Source organism: Elephantulus edwardii, unplaced genomic scaffold (assembly GCF_000299155.1).
Source record: "Elephantulus edwardii isolate Elephantulus edwardi_28Jun2011 unplaced genomic scaffold, EleEdw1.0 scaffold00046, whole genome shotgun sequence".
In the NCBI taxonomy this organism is placed as follows: Eukaryota; Metazoa; Chordata; class Mammalia; order Macroscelidea; family Macroscelididae; genus Elephantulus; species Elephantulus edwardii.
This window is the reverse complement of record NW_006399796.1, coordinates 18,423,764-18,446,098: the sequence shown is the minus strand read 5'-3', so window position 1 is coordinate 18,446,098 and position 22,335 is coordinate 18,423,764. Positions and strand designations below refer to the sequence as shown.

The window sequence follows — 22,335 nt, the reverse complement described above, 5'->3', positions numbered from 1 at the left end:
CAGGACAGAGTGGAGTTTAGGGCTGTTGTACATAGGGTCGCTATGAGTCGCAGGCGACTCGACGGCACATAACAACAATAACAACAACATATAAATGTTCAACAGAAAGATGTGAATAAATAGGATTACCCTTAATTGGAGATTAAAAAACACTGTCTTTACAACTGTCTTCAGAATCATTAAAAGTATGACTGATATGGGGGTGGGGTTTGGGGAGGTGGGGGCGGAGATTGTGTACCAATGAGGGAGTTTTTCTTTTACTTTTCAAGGAGAGGAGCAAAGGGGGGGGAGGGGGGAGGAGTTTGTGCAGGGAGAAGGGTGCAACAAAGAAGGAATGGAATTCCAAAATCTCTGTAGATGTTCATTGAAATGAAAAATAAACAAACTAAATTAATTTAAAATAATATGACTGATAAATCTAAGTTCAAGATACGAGGCCAATTCAGTGTCGATTATTCTCTCTAGTGGAATTAATATGGTTCTAAGAAAGTTCCTGAAAGTGTATTAAAACTGGAGAATGTATTATAGTCATGTTCTTTATGAAAAAAAGATGTTTTTTAAAGCATTTGAGTATCAGGTAACTATGCAGTATTTTTAAATAATTATTTAAATATTGTACCGTTATGGCTTTAATAATTATAGCTTTAAATAAAACTATTCGAATTGTACTGAATAACTGTTCTTTTAGATCTTTCCTCCATAGTGTAATCTAAATCCAGTAAGGAATTGTCAAAATATTTTCAGAAAATATAAGTTCTCTTTGGAGAAAATAATGTAAGGGTCTTTCCTTTAAGTTTAAATTTTAAAAATACTAACTTGATTTGATTCTCACTATTCTGCCTTTCCATTTGCTTTTTTTTAACCTTTCAACTAATATTGAATAGTTAGTGGTTGCTGAAAAACTCTCTGCAGTTTACTAGTGAAAATTTAGAGCAATTTGTGTACGTTTTTATCTCTTTTTTCATACTGAGAGTTAAGTGTAATGCATTTCTCTCCAGAGCCACAAAAACAGAGGAAAAAATGTAAATATATAGCCTATGTAATTTATCTATCCCCTTCAAGAAATTGTATTCACTTTCCCTATGTTTTCGTGACTCTCGGGGGGGGGGCGGAATATGTGTTCTACTCATCTGTCAGTATGAAAAGAGAGATTAAGAATTATACAAATTGCTCTACATGTTCTCTTAATTGGGTTTCTGGAACAACCGCTCACAAAGAGAGCAAGAAGTATTTTTAAAGACAGCGTAGGGGGAAAAAAGACCAAAATGAGTGTCAGAAGAGAGTCTGAAAATTGCTCCAGAGAGTTGGAAAACTAAAGAAAGGGAAGAAATGCCAAAATGGAAGAAATGAGCAGACTTCAAAGAGCAGCTCAAGAAGACAAAGCAACATACTATAAAGGAATGTACGAAGAGCTAAAGTTGGAGAAGAGAAAAAGAAAGAACTAGTTCACGCCTTTAGTTGCAATATTGAGAGATGTTATGGGCAAAATTTTTAGTGATCCAGGAAGTATCAAAAGAAGATACAGAGAACACATGGAGTCACTGTACCAAAAAGAATTGGTCAACATAAATATTTCAGGAAGTAGCATATTATAGTGTCAAGGGTGATGAAGGAATAGGTTCACGCTGCACTGAAGGCATTGGCAAAAAGAAAAAAAAAACAAACAAGGCCCCAAGAATCAATGAGATAAAAATTGACATGTTCCAAATAACAGATGCAGCCCTGGATGTGCTCACCAGTCTGTGCCAGGAAATATAGAAGGTAGCTACCTGGCCAACTGACTGGTAGAGAGCCATGTTTGTTTTCATTTTCAAGAAAGGTAATCCAACAAAATGTAGAAATTATCAAACAGCATCGTTAATATGATTTGCCAGCAAAATAGTGTTGAAGATGTTCAATTACAGTTAGAACAGTACATTAACTGTTCTGTTCTGGCAGAAAACTGCAAGACATTAAAATTTTACTTAGAAAAGATTATGACACCAGTGATATTTTTGCTGATGTCAGATAAATCTTGGTTGAAAACCAAGAATATCAGAATAAAGTCTACTTGTGTTTTATTCACTATACAAAGACATTTGACTGTGTGGATCCTAACAAACTATGGTCAACCCTGAAAACAATGGAAATTCCACAACACTTAACTGTGATTATATGAAACCTATACAAAGACCAAGAGGCTGTTGTCCAAATAGGGCAAGGGAACATTGCATGGTTCAAAATGAAGTACATCAGGGATGTATCCTTTTCCATACCTTTTCAATTTATATATGCTGAAAAGATTATTTGAGAAACTGAATTTTGTGAAAAAGGGTATGGCATCAGGATCAGAGGAAGGGTCATCAATCATCTGTGTAATGCAGATGACACAATCTTTCTTACTGAAAATGAGGAAGCACTTGCTGCAGAAGATCAAAGAGTACAACATTCAATATGGACTGCATCTCAATATTAAGAAAACAAAATCCTCACAACTGAACCAAGAGAAAACATCAAGATGGAGACAAGACTGAAACTGCCAACAAATTCATCTTTCATAGATTCAGTTATCACTCTTCGTACCAGCAGTCAGGAGATTAGGAGACTTATAGCAATGGGAATGTCTGCTGTCAGGGATCTCTCAAAAGTCCTGAAGCCTATCTAAAGGTGCGACTGTTTCAGGATACAGTCTTTTCAATCATCTGCTGTGCATCTGAGAGCTGGACAATGAATAAGGATGATAGGAGAATTGATGAAGTTGAGTTGTGATGTTGGAGAACAGTACTTAATATCCCATGGACTGCCCAAAGCACAAACAGATAGGTGTTAGGAAAAGTGTAACCTGATGTTCCTTGGAGGGAAATTTGATGAAGCTTCACCTCACATATTTTGGACATGTTGTGAGAGGCTATTCCTCGGAAAAGGGCATCATGCTTGAATAAGTGGAGAGTCAGCAAAGGAAAGGAAAACTCTCAGTGGAATGATGGTTAGAAGCAGCATCTGGAGCAATGGACTCAAATGTGTCAGGGATGATGACGATGGCTCAGGAGTGGTTAGAGTTCAGATCTATTCATGGGGTTGCTGTGAGTTGTACTCATCTAGATGGCAATTAACAACAACAATTTAGTACTAAATCATAAATACTAACTTGAATAAATAAACACACACACACACACACACACACATATTTATATGCCATAGGTTCTTGCTTTGTTACCTAGGTCTTATCTTTTTCATTTTTCTTATTCCAAATTCCTACATCAGATTGTCTATTTGCCTTCTACACCTGGATTCTTAATCCACACATCAAACTAAAAAAGCTTGAAAGATTTACTTTTCATTCCTTAAATCTCAGTTTTACATATCCTGTCAATGGTTTATAATTTACCTAGATGCTTTGGTGGGCCATTCTATGGGAAGTTGCACTGTTAACCCAAAGGATATATTCCACTGATGGTTTAAATATAGTGGAAAGGCGATTCTCTTTCATGCTATTTTACAGCCTCAGAAAACTCATTATAAGGTCAGCTGTGATGCAATTCTAACTTGACCTCAATGAATTTTAGTTTTTGTGTTTTTGTGTTGTTGTTTTTTTTAAATGTCAAACCAAAAAACCTGGCACGCATCCTTGATTCCACGGATCCTTTTTCTTAATATCTTTGATAGTACTTCTTGGATTTTTTTCAAGATAAATATCAAGGCAAGGATTCTAAGGCTCTGTCTAACATACTTTGGACATGTTGTAAGAGGGACCTGGTTCTTGGAGAGGAACATCATGCTTGGTAGGGTGGAGAGACAGCGCAGAAGGGAAAGGCCCCCTATGAGGTGGATTGATTCAGTGACTGGGTAATAGGGATGAGTGTATTGGAGACAGTGTGATTGACACAGGACAGAACAGAGTTTAGGGCTGTTGTACATAGGGTGGCTATGAGTCGCAAATGACTCAATGGCACATAACAAAAACATCTCAAGTTGGGAAAATTTTCTTCAAATTAACTCATCTCTTTCCAATTGCTCTGAGAAGAATGAAATTCCAATTGCTCAACCATGGTCTACAAATTTTCTCTACCAGATCCTATAAGATCTGGACTATGGACTAGCCCAGCCACACTTCCTTTCTTCTCCAACATTCAGGCTATGTTCTCTGTGAGTCTTTTAATTTACACTTTTCTGCAGCGGCTACAATCTCTCAGCTCTTTGTAGGTCATTCCCACTTGTTATGTTAGGGCCTCAGCTCACTGGTCACCATTCAGTGAAGCCTTCTTTGACCACTCAGTCTATAAACAATGCTGCCATGCTCCATCACTCTTCATACTTGCATTCTGTTTTGTTCTCTTATAAAATAAATTAGCTGTAATTACTCTTCTGTATGAGTTTGTCTGTTTTTTTCTCTTTCTTCCAAAAGAAGTCTAACTGTCATGAATGAAGGAATCTGACTTATCTGATTCTATATACGGAGACCTTAGAATAGTATTTGAGAGAATGAATACATGACTCAACCAATCCTTTTCCTAGATAGACAAGAAGTATTACTGATTGTTGCCTGCTGCAAGTTGGATTTGTGTGTGTGTGTGTCTTTGAGTTGACTATAATTCATAGTGACCCTGTGAAAATGACTGTGAACTTTCCCCTATCTTGAGCTAACCCCACAATCTCCAACACACTTGAGACTACTGCTGTGGACGTGCATCAATCCTTATTGCTAAGGGTCTTCCTCTATTGTGCTAACCTTCCACTTTCCAAGCATGATATCCTTCTCCAAAAACCGGCTTCTCCTGACAATTTGCCAAGACTGTCTGAGATGCAGTTTCTCCATTTTTGCCTTTAAGAACACTTTAGTTTCACTTTCTCTAAAGCAAACCTATTTGTTCTCTTGTGATTTCATGGGACAGTCAATATTCTTCTCCAGAACCATAACTCAAAGGCATCAAGTATTCTTTTGTCTTCCTAGGTCGCTATCTAGCTTTCAGATGCCTAGCAATCAATTGAAAAGACCATGGCCTGGATCAGGCACACTTTAGTCTTTATACTGACATAGCTGCTCTTTAGTACTGTGGAGAGATCTTTGACAACGTATTTTTCCCAAAACAACTTATCCTTTGATTTCTTGACTGCTAGCATCTAAGGTGTTGATTTTGAATCCAAGTCTTTTCACCATCTATCATGATGCTGCCTACTGGCCCAGTAGTAAGGATTTTTTGTTTTCTTGATGTTGAGATTAATCCTTTTGAAGGCTGTACTCCTTGATCTTCTACACAAGCATTTCAAGTCTTCCTTATTTTGGAGCAAGTAAGGTTTCGTTATCTGCATAATCAGGTTGTTGATGAGCTTCCCGCTGATTCTGATGTTAAACTTTTCTTCATAAAGTCCACTTTCTCAAATAATCTGTTCAGCATATAGATTGAAAAGGTATGGAGTAAAGGTACATTGCCGACACTCTCCTTTCTTGATTTGAACCATGAAGTGTTCCCTTGCTCTGTTCTAACAACAACTTCTTGGTCTAGGTTTTATATGAGCACTACTGAGTGTTCTAGGATCCCCACTCTTCTCAGTGCTAGTCATGCTATGTTGTGATCCTAAAATCAAATGCCTTTTTATACAAAAGTACATAAAACCTAAGGTATCCTTACGAAACTCCTTGCTTTCAGATAAAATCCATCTGACATCAGCAATGACGTTCCTAGTGTCAGAGTTTCATCTAAATTCAGCTTATACTTATGGTAGTTTTCTGTTGATGTATTGTTACAGTCATTTTTGGACAGTTTCAGCAAGATTATCCTTGCATGTGATATTAATGATATTGTTAGATAATTTCTACACTCGGTTGGATCATTTTTTTTTGGAATTAGAATAAATATGAATCTTTTCTAGTCATTTGGTTAGGTAGCTGTTCTCCAGATCTCTAAATAACACAAACTGCAGTATATTCTATACCATTCCTCAGTTACCAACATTAAGTGCAGCATTAATGTTAGGCAGATACAGAACTAATCAGAAATAGCCTAAGAATGCTTAGAATGCTTCAGCAATGTAGAAAAACTTGAAATATGAGAAAGTCAGAAAGAACAGCTCTCTTAGTCTCAGGAGAAGAGAATAATTACCTCTTCTCTCGTGACTAAGTCATTCTGCTTTTCTAAAGAGAGTGCAGCTGCCAGCAATTTTAAAGAGGAACATCAATGTTTTTTTTTTCAAAGGAGATTTTGCAACCAGAGAACAGAAAAAGAGAAGAAGATGGGAGAAGGGGATCTTTGAGGCAGGAGAAGACAGTCTTAGAGAGGGTTGGGGATATTTTTGTATTTTGTTTTTGTTTGTTTATTTGTTTTTTTTCCAATATAAACATACAATTCAGATAATGACTTTTACCTGCACATAAGACTCCTTTGGAACATACCACTTACCTTGACATTGACAACATATCTGGATTTGCTTAGAGAACATATGGTTTTGTTTTCTTTAAGTATCTCTTTCCAGCACATGTCAAAGGACTTTTAAATCTTGGCTTATTAGAAATTGAATTTTCATTCTTTAAGGGTGATGGCCCTACCACTTGTCTACCCTTGGTCCTACCTGAGAATGGTTCTGTCTTCCCAACAAACAGTTCCCCTCCAGGGAAGCTCACTGAAATAAACACAGAATAGCAAAAAGAGCAAGATGTCCTTGAAGAAAGAATATGTCATAACATAATTCTTTCTTTCTCTTTTTAATAATCTCTGAAGCCAAGAGAACTCTTTGTCCTGTTTTCTGTAAAGTCAACAAGGAGATTAGGTAATATAAAGTATGCATGCTTACCAAAATGTTTTCTTTTGGGCTGAGATATGTTTATTTCCAACTTCCCACCTCAAGTTGTAATTTATTTAATTACATTGAGATTACCACATAAACAAATACTATTGATTACCTAACAAGCAAAACTCTTTTTTTTCCTAAAACCGTTTGTATTATCTTGATTAAGTAAAAACAATCATCAATTCTAGTTTCCATTCCCAGTTCTCTCATTTTCTCTGCACCTGTGATATTTCCCCAATATTAGTACAACACAAATTCAGCAGGATATAAAGAAAGGTACATTGAAAAGATCTGAGGCAAGTAAAACAAACTGCTGACAGCTTGTTGTTATATACCATCGGATCTGAACTAAGTTATAGCTGATCCTCCAGTGGGTTTTCCAGAGGCACTAAATCACATGGAATAAGACTGACCATCTTTCTATCTTGGTTAATAGCAGGTTGATTTGATCTTTTTGCCTTTGGGTTGAAAGCTTAAATCTTTACCACTCAACCTCCAGAGCTGCCTTACAGAAATCTTATTAAAACAAGTAAAAAGAGCAACAATGTTAATCTGGGGCTTAAGGTGTGCCTGATCCAGACCACGGTCTTCACAATTATTTGCTATGCATCAGAAAACTGCACAATGACTAGAGATGATAGGAGAATTGATGCCTTTGAGCTGTGGTGAGAGAAGAGTATTGAATATGGACTGCTAGAAGAACAAACATGTTCATCCAAAGAGGGTGAAACCAGGCTGTTCCTTGGAGACAAGGATTCTGAAGCTCCAGCGGACATATTTTGGGCATGTGGCAAGGAAGGATCAATCTTTGGAGAGGGACATCATGCTTGTGAGGATGGAGGGACAACACAAGAGAGGAAGACCCTCAATGAGATGGATTGACTCAGTGACTGGGATAATGGGGATAAGTGTGTCATGATGTAGCTACTGAACAATAAGAAGCAATAGAAATAGATTTAGAATGATCAAGAACTTCTTTATTAACTCTCTACTATATCTTCATAGAGTCGGTGGGAACAACAACAACAGTGCATTCATAGAGTCCGTGGTGGTATAAATAGTAAGCGCATTCACCCATTAGCAGATAGCTTGGAGGTTCAAGTCTAACCACAAGTGTCTTGAAATAAAGATCTGGTGAAATATTTCCAAAGAATCAGCTAGTGAAAACCACACAGAGCAGTTTTACTTGGGGACACATAGAGTCACCATGAGTTAGAATAGATTTAAGGTCAACTGGTACTTATATTGTAACAAAAGTAAAACTATTTATAGACTTGGGTCTTATTTGAAGGTGTTTATTTTCCAAAGAGTCAAAACAAAGGGAAGAGATTCTGAAATTAAAGAGCTGCAAAGAAGATTTCAAAGAACAGCTCCAGAGGACAAAGCAAAGCATTCGAATATGTAGAGATTTGAAGGTGGAGAATTAAAAAGGAATAACACTTGAAATTTCTCAAGCTGGAAGAACTGTAAAACAAATTCAAGCTTTGAGTTGCAATATTGTGAGATGCTATGAACAAAATCTTGAATGATCTAGGAAGCATCAAAAGAAAATGGAAGGAATATAAAGAGTCACTGTACCAAAAAGAATTGGTCGATATTGAATTATTTCAGGAAGTACCATATGCTTAAAAGCCAATGGTAACTGAAAGAAGAAGTTCAAGCCATACTTAAAATACTAGAAAAGAATAAGACCCCAGGAATGTATGGGATACCAATTGATATGTTTTGTATTCCTGTAAATCTGAAAGGTACAATTTAGTCCTTTAATAAATGAAGAGAATTTTAAGGTTATTTACTCTTAGAACAATTGCTCTGTGTAAACTTAGCACATATTCTAATGATATAATCTGAAATTTTAATCACTCTAAAGATAAAGTAGACTCAAACATGGATCTACTCTATCCTGCCACAATATAAATCACATTAGTACATTTTCAGACAGCTCTGTTTAAATTTCTCTTTTTTTAATATTTATGTTATCTTACGGTATTCATTGTATTCCTTAACAGCCCACTAAACTAATTTCTTGAAAAAAGTAGAACGCAAACAGTTGAATAAACAGTTATTTCTCTTTTCCAATATTTTTTTCCCTGTAAAATGTCTTTCTGTCTGGAAATAATTGCTCCTACCTTTGGTTGTTTGCAAAGGTATCGACAGATTTCTCCAATATACTGAAATACAGTTACGTTATACTTTTTACAGTCATTCCAAAACTGGGTCGCTGAGAATTTTTTCTTTAATACACAAGTGGCACCTACAAGAAAAGCAAAAACAGGTGCTAACATAATGTATGTTAATGAAGCACAATGCATACAAATTTTGTATGCAAACATATAAAATAAAGATAAAGTTGGGAGGGGGGAACCCAGCACTATGAGAAAAAATTGAAGGGAGAAAAAAAGAATATAAAGCTCAGATGATGTTGTGTTGTCTAGGACACTTTCTCTCACTTTCAAGGGTCTTACTATCCATCATGTACCATATTGATATCAAGTTCATTTGAAAACACTGACTGACAATAAAGGCAAATAAATCTTTTAAAAATGCATGTGGTAATTCTACATTGTGACTGCAAATGTACTTCATGCAACATGTAAATAAAATAATAGTATAAATAGCAGGAGGCATCACACATATTAAAGTATGACCATAGCCCAAGAAATCATGAGGGGATGCTTTCTTCAGAGGCCAAAAATATGAAAATATAAAAAAGTAAATTTATAATAATGTATTACATATTTTATAATTTATATGATAATAGTCTTTCTTTTTATAAGTTTAAAGCAGCCATGAATTATCAATGAGATCTTTAGTTAAGAGTAGTGTTAATTAAAAAGTTCTGAAAAAAGTTCAGCATCTGATTTTAACAACAATGTAAATAGGCTCTGAGAATCTTTTTAATGTCTTGGCCTTAATTTTTTATTATTATAGACATCACTGATTTTCTAAGTATTCTATCCTATATGATATTTTACCTCACAGTATTTTAGACATATACAAGTAGCAGTGACTGATCTCTTTTAGTGCTTCTCCTATTCCACAGTATCCCTTACTTATCCCTCTTTTCATAGTTCCCCCCCAAACAGGTTTCTTTTTATTTAATGGGGGGAAAAATAAAGCATTCTTTTAGATCTTTTAGATCTTCTCCTGTGTAATTTACAGACTCATAAATCCAATGGAAGATCAGCTATGAGTTTATTATGACTGTATGGCAACGAGGTTGATTGGTTGTTTTGTTTTGTTTTGTATTGGGTTTTTTTGCTTGTTTTGTTTTTTTTTAAAACTGATCCATTATCCCAGCATGTTCAGATGCTACTAAAACGGAATCTACTGGATTACTAATTTTAACATCTGATTTTCTGGATGTCTGGGGTAGAAGGTTTGCTAAGATGATCCCACCAATCCCTTCCGTGTTCTCTCCTCTGCAATGTCCATTTACCAATCCTTACATCACAAGATGGTGTTCATTTGTCTATGCTTAGCATCCTGAATGTTGGCTGGGCTTGTGACTTGCTTTTATCAGCAGAATACAGAGAATGTGATCTATGCAACTCCAAGTGTAGTCCTTAAAAATCATGCCACGTCTACTTGACTGGAATATTTCTACCACCATTTGAGGAAGCCAGAAGTAGACCATTACATGAGAGACTATGTAGGCATAGAAGCTCACTGAATAGCCAACTCCCCAGTATCAGACATATTAACACAGCCCTAAAGAATCCTTCCAACCAGTGCTGAGGAGCCAGTTAACACAGATGTGAGTACAGGTGAGGACAACAGAAAGACTGGCCAATCAACCCACAGAATCATGAGAAATGATAAATCATCATTGTTTAAATCACTATTCATGGTCATCTCTTTGGAACCAATGGCATACTTCAATATGATTCTAATTTTATAAATTACATGGGAGGAGACTGCTCCTCTTTTTGCCTCAAAGCAGTTGATTAATTCAAACAACAGAGACGTGTGATCATTGGGTTAGTAAATTTACTCCCTAAAGATTAAACCACCACTGCTCCCTATGTAACAGATAAACAACACAGTGATTTCTTATCTAATTTTGTAGAAAAGTGCAAATGGAATAAATATATTAGTATATTTTGGGCCAATATAAGTTCCTTTGTTAAATGAATATTTTCTTTTAATTGTGATTTAAATGAAAGTTTACAGAAAAATTAGATTTTCATTCATTCATTCATTGTTGCACATTTAATCCCCTCTCTTCTTTCCCCTCTCCAGTTCACTTTTCCTTTTTAAATATTCATTCACTATTGCACAATTACTCCCCCCTTCCTCTTTGTAATGTACCTCTTATTCTAAGCTGTTGCCATACATATAATGCCTAACCATATATCCTTTTAAAACAATTCTATCCTTCATCTGTTCCACTGTGTTCCTATTCCACAGTATCCCTTACTTATCCCTCTTTTCATAGTTCCCCCCCAACAGGTTTCTTTTTATTTAATGGGGGGAAAAATAAAGCATTCTTCATTTCCATTATATCTCAAACAGCACCAAATTCTTCTAACTAATCTAAAATATTTTTTAAAATCAATTATTGCAGCGAGTTAAACTGAGCCAGAGGCTAAGTATTTAGGATTTTTATTTTCATTATCAATTTATTACTTCAATTTTAAAAAACTGCTACAAACCCATGTCTATTTAAAATAAGTCTTATTTTCACTTAAGCTTGCAAATGATCATGTTTTTTGCTATCTTCAGTGTCATGAAAGTTGTATCTCTGAGTCATAGTAACCCTGTAGGACACTGGAGTACAACTGTCCTAAGAGTTTCATAGGTTATTATTATCTTTATTGGTGCAGATTTGTGGCTAAGTCAAGAGTTATTTATTGAAGGTCTACCACCATGGGCCAGGTGTTCAGGATTGGAAATACAACGATGAATACGATTAGTAAATATCTTGTTATCCAAGAGCTCTTCTTTATGGTTAAGGAATGTTAAGTGTACCAATAATTTATATTGGCCTAAAATGGACAACAGAGGACACTTTTCCTTCACACCCTTGCTAGAGAATGTCATCTTGAATAGTTCTACAAATGGTGCTTAATGCTTGTGGAGAACTGTATAAAAGAAATAATCTTTTCCTCCAAGTGTCTCAACTTCTGACTTAGATCAAACTGGACTATCAGAAAGCTCCTTTATTAGTTTTTCTTTTTTGAAGCATCATCTAAATTTTATCACTGATCAACATTGTATGTGATGTCTTTGGTATTCAATGACGAATGCAGCAAGAATCTGCCTGATGGTGCCAATTATTCTATTCCCTTTGAAAATACTGTGGAAAATATTGTTCTGTTCACATCAAGAAGGCACATATTAGAAATGTTTTCCTGCCCTTAAGGAAGCTCTGGTGGCCTTGTGGGGAGAGAGCTGCACTCTTCACCCTAAGGTAGGCTATTTGAACTCAATATTTGCTTCAAGAAAGAAAAATAGGTAATCTCCTCCCATGTGATTTACAGTTCTGAAAACTTACTGGAGGATCAGCTATGAGATGATTCTGAATTAACAATGAGTTTGAGGGGGTTTTTTTTGAGCTGTTAAAGGGACTGTTGTTTCTTACATTCTGACAACAAAAATTAAGACAATTAGATAAAATTGGATAAAAATTTTTCAAAAACAAGGAAAATCAGAAACCTACATGCAGAGACACAAACTAAACACATTAAATCATATTATAAAAAAATCTATGGCACACACAAACACACGTACAGTACTTAGAGCAATGCTCTTTCCACTTAATGAACATAAAGAGAATGCCATGAAATTGCCCCCTTTTAGTAGCTTCATATTAAAATTAAAGAATAAGCATACGGTCACTATGAATTCCAGAATAAAATTTAATTTATAATGAACATAAGTTGTAATTATTAGACAGTTGGAAATAAAAAATATAACTTACCTAACTCAATACATCCACCAATTCCCAGGAGAGATCCTGAACTGTGATACAGAGGAAGAGTTATATAAATGATGTCATTAGAAGTACAACCGAATGCCCACAGTCCAGCGGAAGCCTTCAGAGCTTGTAACTGAGTGATCACAGCTGCTTTTGGTAGGCCTTGAATAGAAGAAAGGGGGAAAATACATCTATATACACATATGTGTGTGGGGGGGTATTAGAAGGAAAGACTCTGATATCAAGTACGACAGTGAATGAGACAAACTAGATAAAAGATTCTACATGTCTTATAAAAGAGGGTATGCATACTTGAGCTTCTTCTGTCATCAAATGGTATTTATTTTTTTTAAAGTATAATCTAAGAGAGTTCTGATGTCCTAGTGGCAAAAAAGCTGTGCTGCAATCCCAAAGGCATGAGGACACCATCTGCTCCATAGGAGAAGGATGGGCAATCTCCTCCCTTGCGGCTAGCTGCCTCTGAAAACCCGCTAGAAGGTCAGCTAGGGGTTGGTTCTGTCTCTATGATACACAACAACAAATGTCCACAAAAACGAAAACAAAAATTGCATTGCTTAAACCTAAAAAGGTATACCCGGGATGAGGCAAATCACAGCATAAAACGAAATCATATTTAAAGTAAAAGTTTCCTACTGGATAATTCCAACTTCAAGTATGAATCTGTCTTAATTATGAGCCCAGGCAATCTCTAAGAAATTAAGAAACAAACTGAAAAGACAGAACCTCCCCTAGAGCTGACAGAGAAGACAGAATACTTTCCTCTAGAGCTGGTGCTCTGAATTCACACTTCCAGGAAACTCCGATGGCCTATTCCATAAGGGAGTTGCAATGCTAACCCCAAACGTGGTAATTCTTAGAAAGTCTGACTCCACTAGTGACTCAGCGAGAAAGATGAACAATCTCCTCCTGTGAAATTTACAGCCTTATAAAGCCTGTTGGAAGTTCAGCTGAGGTAGGTCTGACTCAAAGCTAGTAAGTTTTTGGCTTTTGTTGCTTTGGTTCTTTGTTTCTGAAACACTTCAATTACAAAAGGGAGCTCTGGTGGCATAGTGGTAGGATGTTGCACTGCTGAAACAACGGTAGGCAGTTCAAATTCGTTGGCTATGTTATGGGAGAAAAATAGACAATCTATTCCCAGTGTGTGATTTATATCCCCTAAAAACCAACTGGAGGTTCAGCTATGAGTTGGTTAGGACTCAAAAGTACATAATAAAAACAAATGTTAAAAAGGACATTTTAGTTGATTGAAGTTATCCATCTGTGTTACAGGCATAGTAGATAACTATGATGCACACCGTTTTGGTTTCCCAGGGCAATGTGCCTCCTTATTTCCTGACTGCTGGTACCAAGGGTGTTGTTAATTGTGGATCCAAGCAAGGTAAAGGTGTTGACAGTTTCAATCTTCTCTCCATCTATCATGACTCTGCCTATCTGTCCAGTGGTAAGAATCTTTGTTCTCTTGACATTGAGCTGCAGTCCATACTGAAGGCTGCATTCCTCGATCTTCTACAACAAGTGCTTCAAGCCCTTCTCACTTTCAGCAAGCAGGGTTGTGTCATCTGCATAATGAAGGTTATAGATGAGTCTCCCTCCAATTCTGATGTTGCACTCCTTTTCATAGAGTCCAGCCTCTTGGATAACTTGCTCAGCATACAGATTGAATAAGTATGGAGAGAGAATACAACCCTGACTCACTTCCTTCTCAGTCTTAAACCATGCAGTGTTCCCCTGCTCTGTTTGCAGTCTCCTCGTCCACGTATAGCTTCCACATGAGCGTAACCAAGTGCTCTCCCACTCTTCTCAAAGTCAGCCACAACTTGTTATGATCCACACAGTCAAATGCTTTTGCATAGTCAATAAAGCACAAATAGATATTCTCTGGTATTCCTTACTTTCAATCATGATCCATCTGACATCAGCAATGATATCTCTGGTGGCACAGACTCTTCTAAATCATTGAACGTCTGGCAGTTACTTATCTATGTACTGTTCTAGACATTTTTAATGATCTTCAGCAGAATTTTGCTTGTTGTTGTTGTTATGTGCTGTCGAGTCGTGTGCGACTCATAGTGACCCTATGTACAACAGCCCTAAAAGCCTGCTCTGTCCTGTGCCAATCACACTGTCTCTGACACTCCCATCCCGATTACCCCAGTCACTGAACCAATCCACCTCATAGAGGGCCTTCCCCTTCTGCACTGTCCCTCCACCCTCCCAAGCATAATGTTCCTCTCCAAGTACCTCCTTATATGTAATATTAATGATATTGTTTGACAGTTTCCACACTCAATTGGGTCACCTTTCTTGGGAATGGGAACAAATATGGACCTCTTCCAACCCATTGGCCCGACAACTGTCCTCCAAATTTCCTGGCATAGATTGGTGAGTGTATCCAGATATCCTTGATATCATCCATGAAGAAAGCAAAAGGTCATTACAAAAAACAGAGGAGATGGTAGTAGAAAATTTTAGAAAAATATGAGAGCTCCGTTGGCCTAGTGGAGAGAAAGTTATACTACCAAGTCAAAGGTGAGTGATTTTAATCTGTGACCCTCAGGCCTGGTTTTAATTGCTTTTGGTCAAGCTTTCTTCTAAGTGGTATAGCACTGGTCTGTCCATTTGCTGTACAGAGGTTAACTAGTGGTTGCTATGATGCTCTAAACACTGTGACACTGATGTGTCAAATGCGATAATGGTTACCTATGATGGGCAGTGTTTTATGGAGTTTCCTGATTAAAACAAGCATGGAAGCAGGTGGCATCCACTTCTGAAACAGGTTGCCTCTGGAAACTCTGTGAACATGGAGAAATGATGAAAGATATACAACTATTCAAGTCTTCTATTCATAGGGTCTCTATGAGTTGTCTACGACTTGACGGCACTTAACAGCAAACAACAAGAAGTTGGGTAAGTATAGTTACAGACCCAGGAAACTGAAACTTAAAGTCATGTTCAGAAGAAAGTTGATTTGCCCTTAGAAAGGGAGGCTAGAAATTGGGATACCAGGTACTCAGAGAGCCACATTATAAACAAAGAGCTTGGTGAAAGTGCTATGTAATTAGACTTTTCAGTTGGCTCTTTCCCCTAGAAGATTCCCTGAAACTTATTTTCAGTAGAAGATGACTCTCTGGAAGGACCAGGTGAAAAAAGAGGTTGGAAATATGAGTTGAATGAGAGAAAGACTGCATAACCCTCCAACTCCTTCCTAATACTTGACTATAAATGTATTGTAGACAGGTTTTCCCTTTTCAGAGTCTAACCTGGGAAGTCTGAATAACCACAAAAAAAACTGAAAAATACTGACTGTTATAGATTCCTCAGCCATATCTTAAGAAGTAAAGCCATACAAACCAACAAACCCCACTCAGGTACACAGGACATTTAGTCAGTATTTTGTTTAGCTTGCTGCTTAGGGTTTTTTTGTTGTTGTTGTTGTTTGTTTATTTGTTTGCTTGTTTTGGTGCCTGAACATTTAAATATGAAATAGTAGCCATTTGCATACAAATATTTCAGGAAATTCTCTAAAGTAAAGGATAGATATCAATATAAACCAACAAATAAAAGAAATGTTGGAGAAAATAGACAATCCAGATTGGAAATATTTTAAAGATCAATATTAATATTCTCAGATATATAAGACATTGTGACAATAAAATAATAACAATAATAATATCTTTTTAAAAGATGACTAATCATCATTGCATATGGCTTGGAAGATAGAGATCATCAAAAGAAAATGAGACACAAAAGATATAAAACAAGACTCAGCCCTGAAAGGAAAATCTAAAACATAGGAGTCCTAAGAAAGAAAGAATGTAAAAGTAAAACATTTAACAGGTAGAGGAACACATATCGAAAAGATGAAGGGGAAGAAGACAGGATACAGATATTCTTTTTTAAACCAGAAAAATTGCTAGAACTGAAAAACATGAGTTTTTAAACTAAAGGTCCTATATATGTACAACTTATATACTAAAAGTCCTAGAAAAATGGATATATAGGCCATTGAAGACCCAAAAACATGTAAATAATTGAAAAATTGGAAAGGGGAAAATACATAATTAGGATGGACATAAAGGATCTGAAATCAGAAAGATAAAAAGAAACCCAAAACTTTTCAATATGTGTACTGCAAATGAGAAGAAAACAGGACATTTATTTCAAAATCCTGTATAAAAAATCATTTGCAAAATAGATTTCTAAACAAACATGTATCCTCTCTTGTGTACATTTTCAAAGAGTTACTTAAAATAGTATACTGATTAAATGAAAATAAAATCAATTTAGGATCTAGCAGGTGTGAAAATAGGAAGTTTTGCGAATTCCCAGGACAGTAACTCAGTAAAAAGATGTCTAAAAATATATACCCTACAGAAACCATGAATGTCACCCAAGCAGATAAATGCAGACCCATCTTTATTGTGGTTTTGTTCACAGTAGCAAAGAGTTGGAAACAATTCATGTGCCCATCAACAAACGAATGGAATATATGCAGCATTGAAAAACAAGGAACTCATGAAATATACAAAATGGGTGGCCCTGGAGGACAGTATGCTGAGTGAAATTATCTCAGTCACAAAAGGACGAATATTGCCTAAAGCCACTGTTGTAAAAAGCGACTGACATTGGGGTTGAGGAAAGACAGAAAGTGGGGATAAATAATGTGTGTGTATACTACATTGAAACAGATGAGGGAGAGAAATGTTTAAAAGGGATATATGACTAGGTATTAGTGTCATGACAGGAGTCCAGAATGAAGGCTGCACAGTGGAGTGGACTTGGGGGAGGGATTGTATAACAATGAAAGACTTTTTCTTTTACTTTTCAGAGAGAAGTGTGAATTGTAGGGGAGGGGGTGGGCAGGGAGAAAAGTGCAACAATGAATGAATGGTGACCCTAAGTCTCTATAAACTTTTATTAAAATCAGTTTAAAAACATATATTGATATGTGAAAAAAAAGATGAACTTGGCAAAATACATTCTCTTTTCAATACAAAAGAGTCAAATGTGTAATAGATGTATATTTAAATAAAAACAAGTCAGTAAGTAAATAAACCAAAGCAAGTATTAATTCTAGGGTAAGGAGAGTTGTACATTTGTTGTTTCCTAAGTAATGATATGGATGAAACCAAATTATATGATCTAAGACTTTTGGGATATTTCTGGGGAGAAAAAGCACACCAGAATTAACAAGAGTAGAAGAGAGGCTCTGGTGGCCTAGTGGCAAGAATCTATGCTGCAATCCTGAAGGCAAGTGGTTCAAATCCACCAGCTACTTTGTGGGAGAAGGATGGGCAGCCTCCTCCTGTGTGATTAACTGCCCTTGAAAACCTGCAGAGAGAGGGTTAGCTATGGGTTGGTTCTGACTTCATGATGGCACACAACAAAAACAGAGGGAAAGGTAGTAAATCCTTGTCTTTCAACTGGGGAAATCAATAATTACTTATTAGCAAGGATGCCTAGTAAGTAAGAGATTCTGCTGTCAACTCAAAGATCAGTGGTTAAAGTCCACCAGCTCTGCAAAACCACTAGAGGGTCACCTATGGGTTGATTCTGACTGGATGGCAATGAGTGGTTCAGACTCAAGGCCATGAGTTGACTTAAACAAGTGTTCAACAGAAAGATGTGGCACTGTTTCTGTAGAGACTACACCTTTGAAAATCTACTGGGGCAGTTCTATTTTTCCTATAGGACCACTGTGGATTAAAATGGACTAGATAGCAATAACTGTGGGTTTGGATCTTAGTAAGTATTTATTAAATACCTAAGAAGATACTCATTCTCTTTAGAAACCTGGAAACAAGTGAAATGAGTTAAAATACTAAATGTAGTTGATTTAGGGAAACAAATAGGGCAAGCAGAGTACTTTTCTCCAAACTTTATAAAAACTATTATAATTTTTCAATTTTGTGCACACATAACTTTGATATTAATAAGTCAATTAAAAAAATAACAATGACTTTACCTCAGCCTGTTCTGAAAAGGCCTAAACCACCTTGGTGCTAATAAGGAAGAATTATAAGCTGGTAATGATTTCAGTCTGTTTCCTAGTAGAGAGTGGGTAGAGATATAAAAATTGTTTTGAAGAATATAATCAAGTTTCAAGGATGCCCATTGTCACTATTTCTATTCAATATTGTATTGGAAGTACTTGCTAGCGCAATACGACAAGAGAGGGAAATAAAAGGCATCCAGATGGGCAAGGAGATGGTTAAACTGTCACTATATGCAGACTATAAGATAGTATACACAGAAAACTCCAAATACTCGAACAAAAAAAACCCGTTAAAACGTACGTGAACATAGTAGAGTGGCAGGATGTAAGATCAATAACCAAATATCAGTGGGATTCCTCTATGGTAACAAACAGAACTCAGAGAAGGAAATCAAGAAAGCAATATCATTTACAATGTTGTTGTTGTTGTTATTATGTGCCTTTGAGTCATTTGCAACTCATAGCAACCCTATGTACAACAGCCCTAAACCTTGCTCTATCCTGTGCCAATCACACTGCCTCTGACACACCCATCCTGATTACCCCAGTCACTGAATCAATCCACCTCATAGAGGGTCTTCCCCTCCTGCACTGTCCCTCCACCCTCCCAAGCATGATGTCCCTCTCCAAGGACCTGTCCCTCCTTACAACATGTCCAAAGTATGTCAGATGAAGCTCCAGAATTCTTGCCTCTAAGGAGTAGCCTGGTTTAACCCTCTCAGGATGAATCTGTTTGTTTTCTTTGCAGTCCGTGGTACATTCAATACTCTTCTCCAACACCCACAGCTCAAAGGCATCAATTCTCCTTCTATCCTCCCTAGTCATTGTCCAACTCTCTGATGCATAACAAGTGATTGCAAAGACCATGGCCTGCATCAGGCGCACCTTAGTTTCCAGAGAGACATCGTTGCTCTTGAGTACTTTAGAGAGGTTCCTAACAGCAGACTTTCACATCGCAATCCGTTTTTTTCATTTCCTGCCTGCTAGTGCCAAGAGTGTTGACCATGGAGCTGAGCAAACTGAAGCTGTGAACAATCTCAATCTCTTCGCCATCCATCCTGATGCTACCGATTGGTCCAGTGCTGAGAATCTTTGTCTTCTTGACATTGAGCCTCAGTCCATACTGAAGTCTGCAGTCCTTGACCCTCTGCAGCAAGTGCATGAGGTCCTTCTCAGTTTCAGCAAGCAGGGTTGTGTCATCTGCATAACGCAGACTGTTAATAGATCTCCCACCAATCCTGACACCATACTTCTCCTCATAGAGCCCAGCCTCTCGGATAATCTGTTCTACATACAGGTTAAAAAGTTATGGAGATAGGACACATCCCTGGTGTATACCCTTCCCAATACTGAACCATGCAGTGTAACCCTGCTCTGTTCTGAAGACTGACTCTTTGCCCAAGTATAGGTTTTGCATTAGCATGATTAAATGTTCTGGGATTCCCATTCTTCTCAGTCAGCCACAGTTTGTTATGATCCATACAGTCAAATGCCTTTGCATAATCAATGAAACACAGATAGACATTCTTCTGGTATTCTCTGCTTTCACCTAAGATCCATCTAACATCAGCTACAATATCCCCAGTACCCCAACCCTTTCTAAACCCAGCCTGGACTTCTGGCAATTCTCTGCTGATGTACTGTTCCAGTCGTTTTTGGATAATCTTCAGTAGACTCTTGCTTGCGTGTGAAATCAATGATATTGTTCTGTAGTTTCCACACTCTGTTGGGTCACCCTTCTTTGGAATGGGAACAAATGTAGATCTCTTCCAGTCAGTTAGCCAAGTGGTTGTTCTCCAGATTTCTTGGCACAATTTGGTGAGCACATCCAACGCAGCATCTGCTAGCTGAAATACGTCAATTGGTGTACCATCTATTCATCTACAATAGCTAATCACAAATCAGATACTTGGGAGTGAACCTAATAAGTGATACAAAAGACTTGCACAAAGAAAACTAATAACATTTTTTCAAGACACAATAAAAGACCTAAAGAAATGGAAAAACGTGCCCTGTTCATGGATTGGAAGACTCAATATTGTGAAAATGACAATCCTACCGAAAGCAATCTATATGATCAATGCAAAATGATCTTCCAAAATGTAATATCAGAGTAAATTTATGCTAACAACATGATACATACTAGCATTTTGTAGGTCATTTATCCAAATTGTTCTGGTTATAGTAAAAAATAAAATAAAACAACCAATCTCATCTACTCTCCATTCTATAGAGCTTATTGTTAGATTCTAATTAAGTAAAAACATTTAAATAGAGGAAGGAAAACTGCCTAGGCAATAGTAATTTTGCTTGAAATTATTAATACAATATTTTCCATGTGTTTTCATGAACTTCCAATCATTTTTGAACTAACTACAAAAGGCTATGCCTGATACAAACATTGTGCTATCTTGCCAAGGAACTGCTGAAATAAAATACTTTTAAAAAGAAACTAATAAGTAAAAATTCTCAGCCAGTGTCACTGTTATTCTTTTTGGTTTATCGAGCACAAATCTAGTTATATGATTTATATTTTGCTTGTTCTCCAAAATGTACAATGCTTTCAAGATTTTCTGTCACCTTTTCCAGTTACCCTGGGGAGAATCAGGAGTGCTAGGATTTTAATTGCAGCTATAACTGGATTTTGTTTAGGACTTAAGGTTTTACAAAAACATTCAAAGAGCTTTTTTCAGAAGTATATACAAAGATTTTTTAAATCCGGCAGGACAACAAATAACAATTTGAACGAACCCCACTAATTTTATTCTTCAAGAATCTCCAAAGTGGAGAAGCTGACTTACTTGTCGAGGATCACACTGAGTGAACTGGATGTTGCCCTTCAAACATCCTGGTGCCTTCATGCTTAACTAAGTCAAATCAGCTGCTATAAGTTGATTTTGATTCACAGCAACTCTGTGCATTACAGAGTAGAAGTGTCCTCTACTGGGTTTTCAGGATTGTGACCGCTTAGAAGTAGATTACCAGGCCTCTCTTACAAAGTGCCTTTCAGTGGGTCCAAATTATCAGCCCTTAGGTTGGTAGCAAAGTGATTCCTATCTTCCATATTGCCAAACTTAAAGAATGGGTTTTCCATGTTTGTCGTGGCGACCTAACAAGTGAAAGGAATTAATGTTTAACATTCTAGAATTTAATGAGCCAGTCTTCTTTTAGATGTTTAATGACAGATGACTTAAAATTGCTCCCTGATACTGCTTTGCGAAGACGTATAAAAGAGTTTGTAAATCTAGTAAAAAGTTGATCCTACCTGTTGTTCCTGAGGTAAAAATATAAAGACAATTGGACTTGAGGTTTGAGACAACATGGTGTCTGTGTGGTATGGGCTCCTCAGACGCTGTACTCAGTTTTTCCTTGAGTGAAATCACACCTCGTGGAAGAGAATCTCTCATCCCCCAAACAGTGATACCCTCAGGGAGATCTGGAAGGACTTCTTCTACAGCTTCAAGTAAATCTAAAAAAACACAGAGGTTTGGAAGTGAGTAAACAAAACATAAATCTCAAACAACTTAGTTTGTCTTAGGTTTTGTGTGTACTTGAAACAAGGGACCGTTGAAACAGATATAAATTGCAAACACAATGCTGTTTCTGTCTCTTGTTGGATGAGTAATATTGTAGC

General features: G+C 36.8%; 1 protein-coding gene across 1 annotated transcript in view; it reads right to left on the bottom strand.

Annotated features, from left to right (window-relative positions):
* Nucleotides 1-22,335, bottom strand: part of SLC27A6 (solute carrier family 27 (fatty acid transporter), member 6) — a 100,611-nt gene that overhangs the window by 55,795 nt on the left and 22,481 nt on the right. Inside the window, exons 2-4 of the mRNA XM_006886034.1 lie at nt 21,967-22,170; nt 12,689-12,847; nt 8,895-9,019 (exon numbers count right to left, since the gene is read on the bottom strand). Coding sequence (XP_006886096.1) covers nt 8,895-9,019; nt 12,689-12,847; nt 21,967-22,170 — 488 coding nt within the window. The remainder of the gene's footprint in view (nt 1-8,894; nt 9,020-12,688; nt 12,848-21,966; nt 22,171-22,335) is intronic.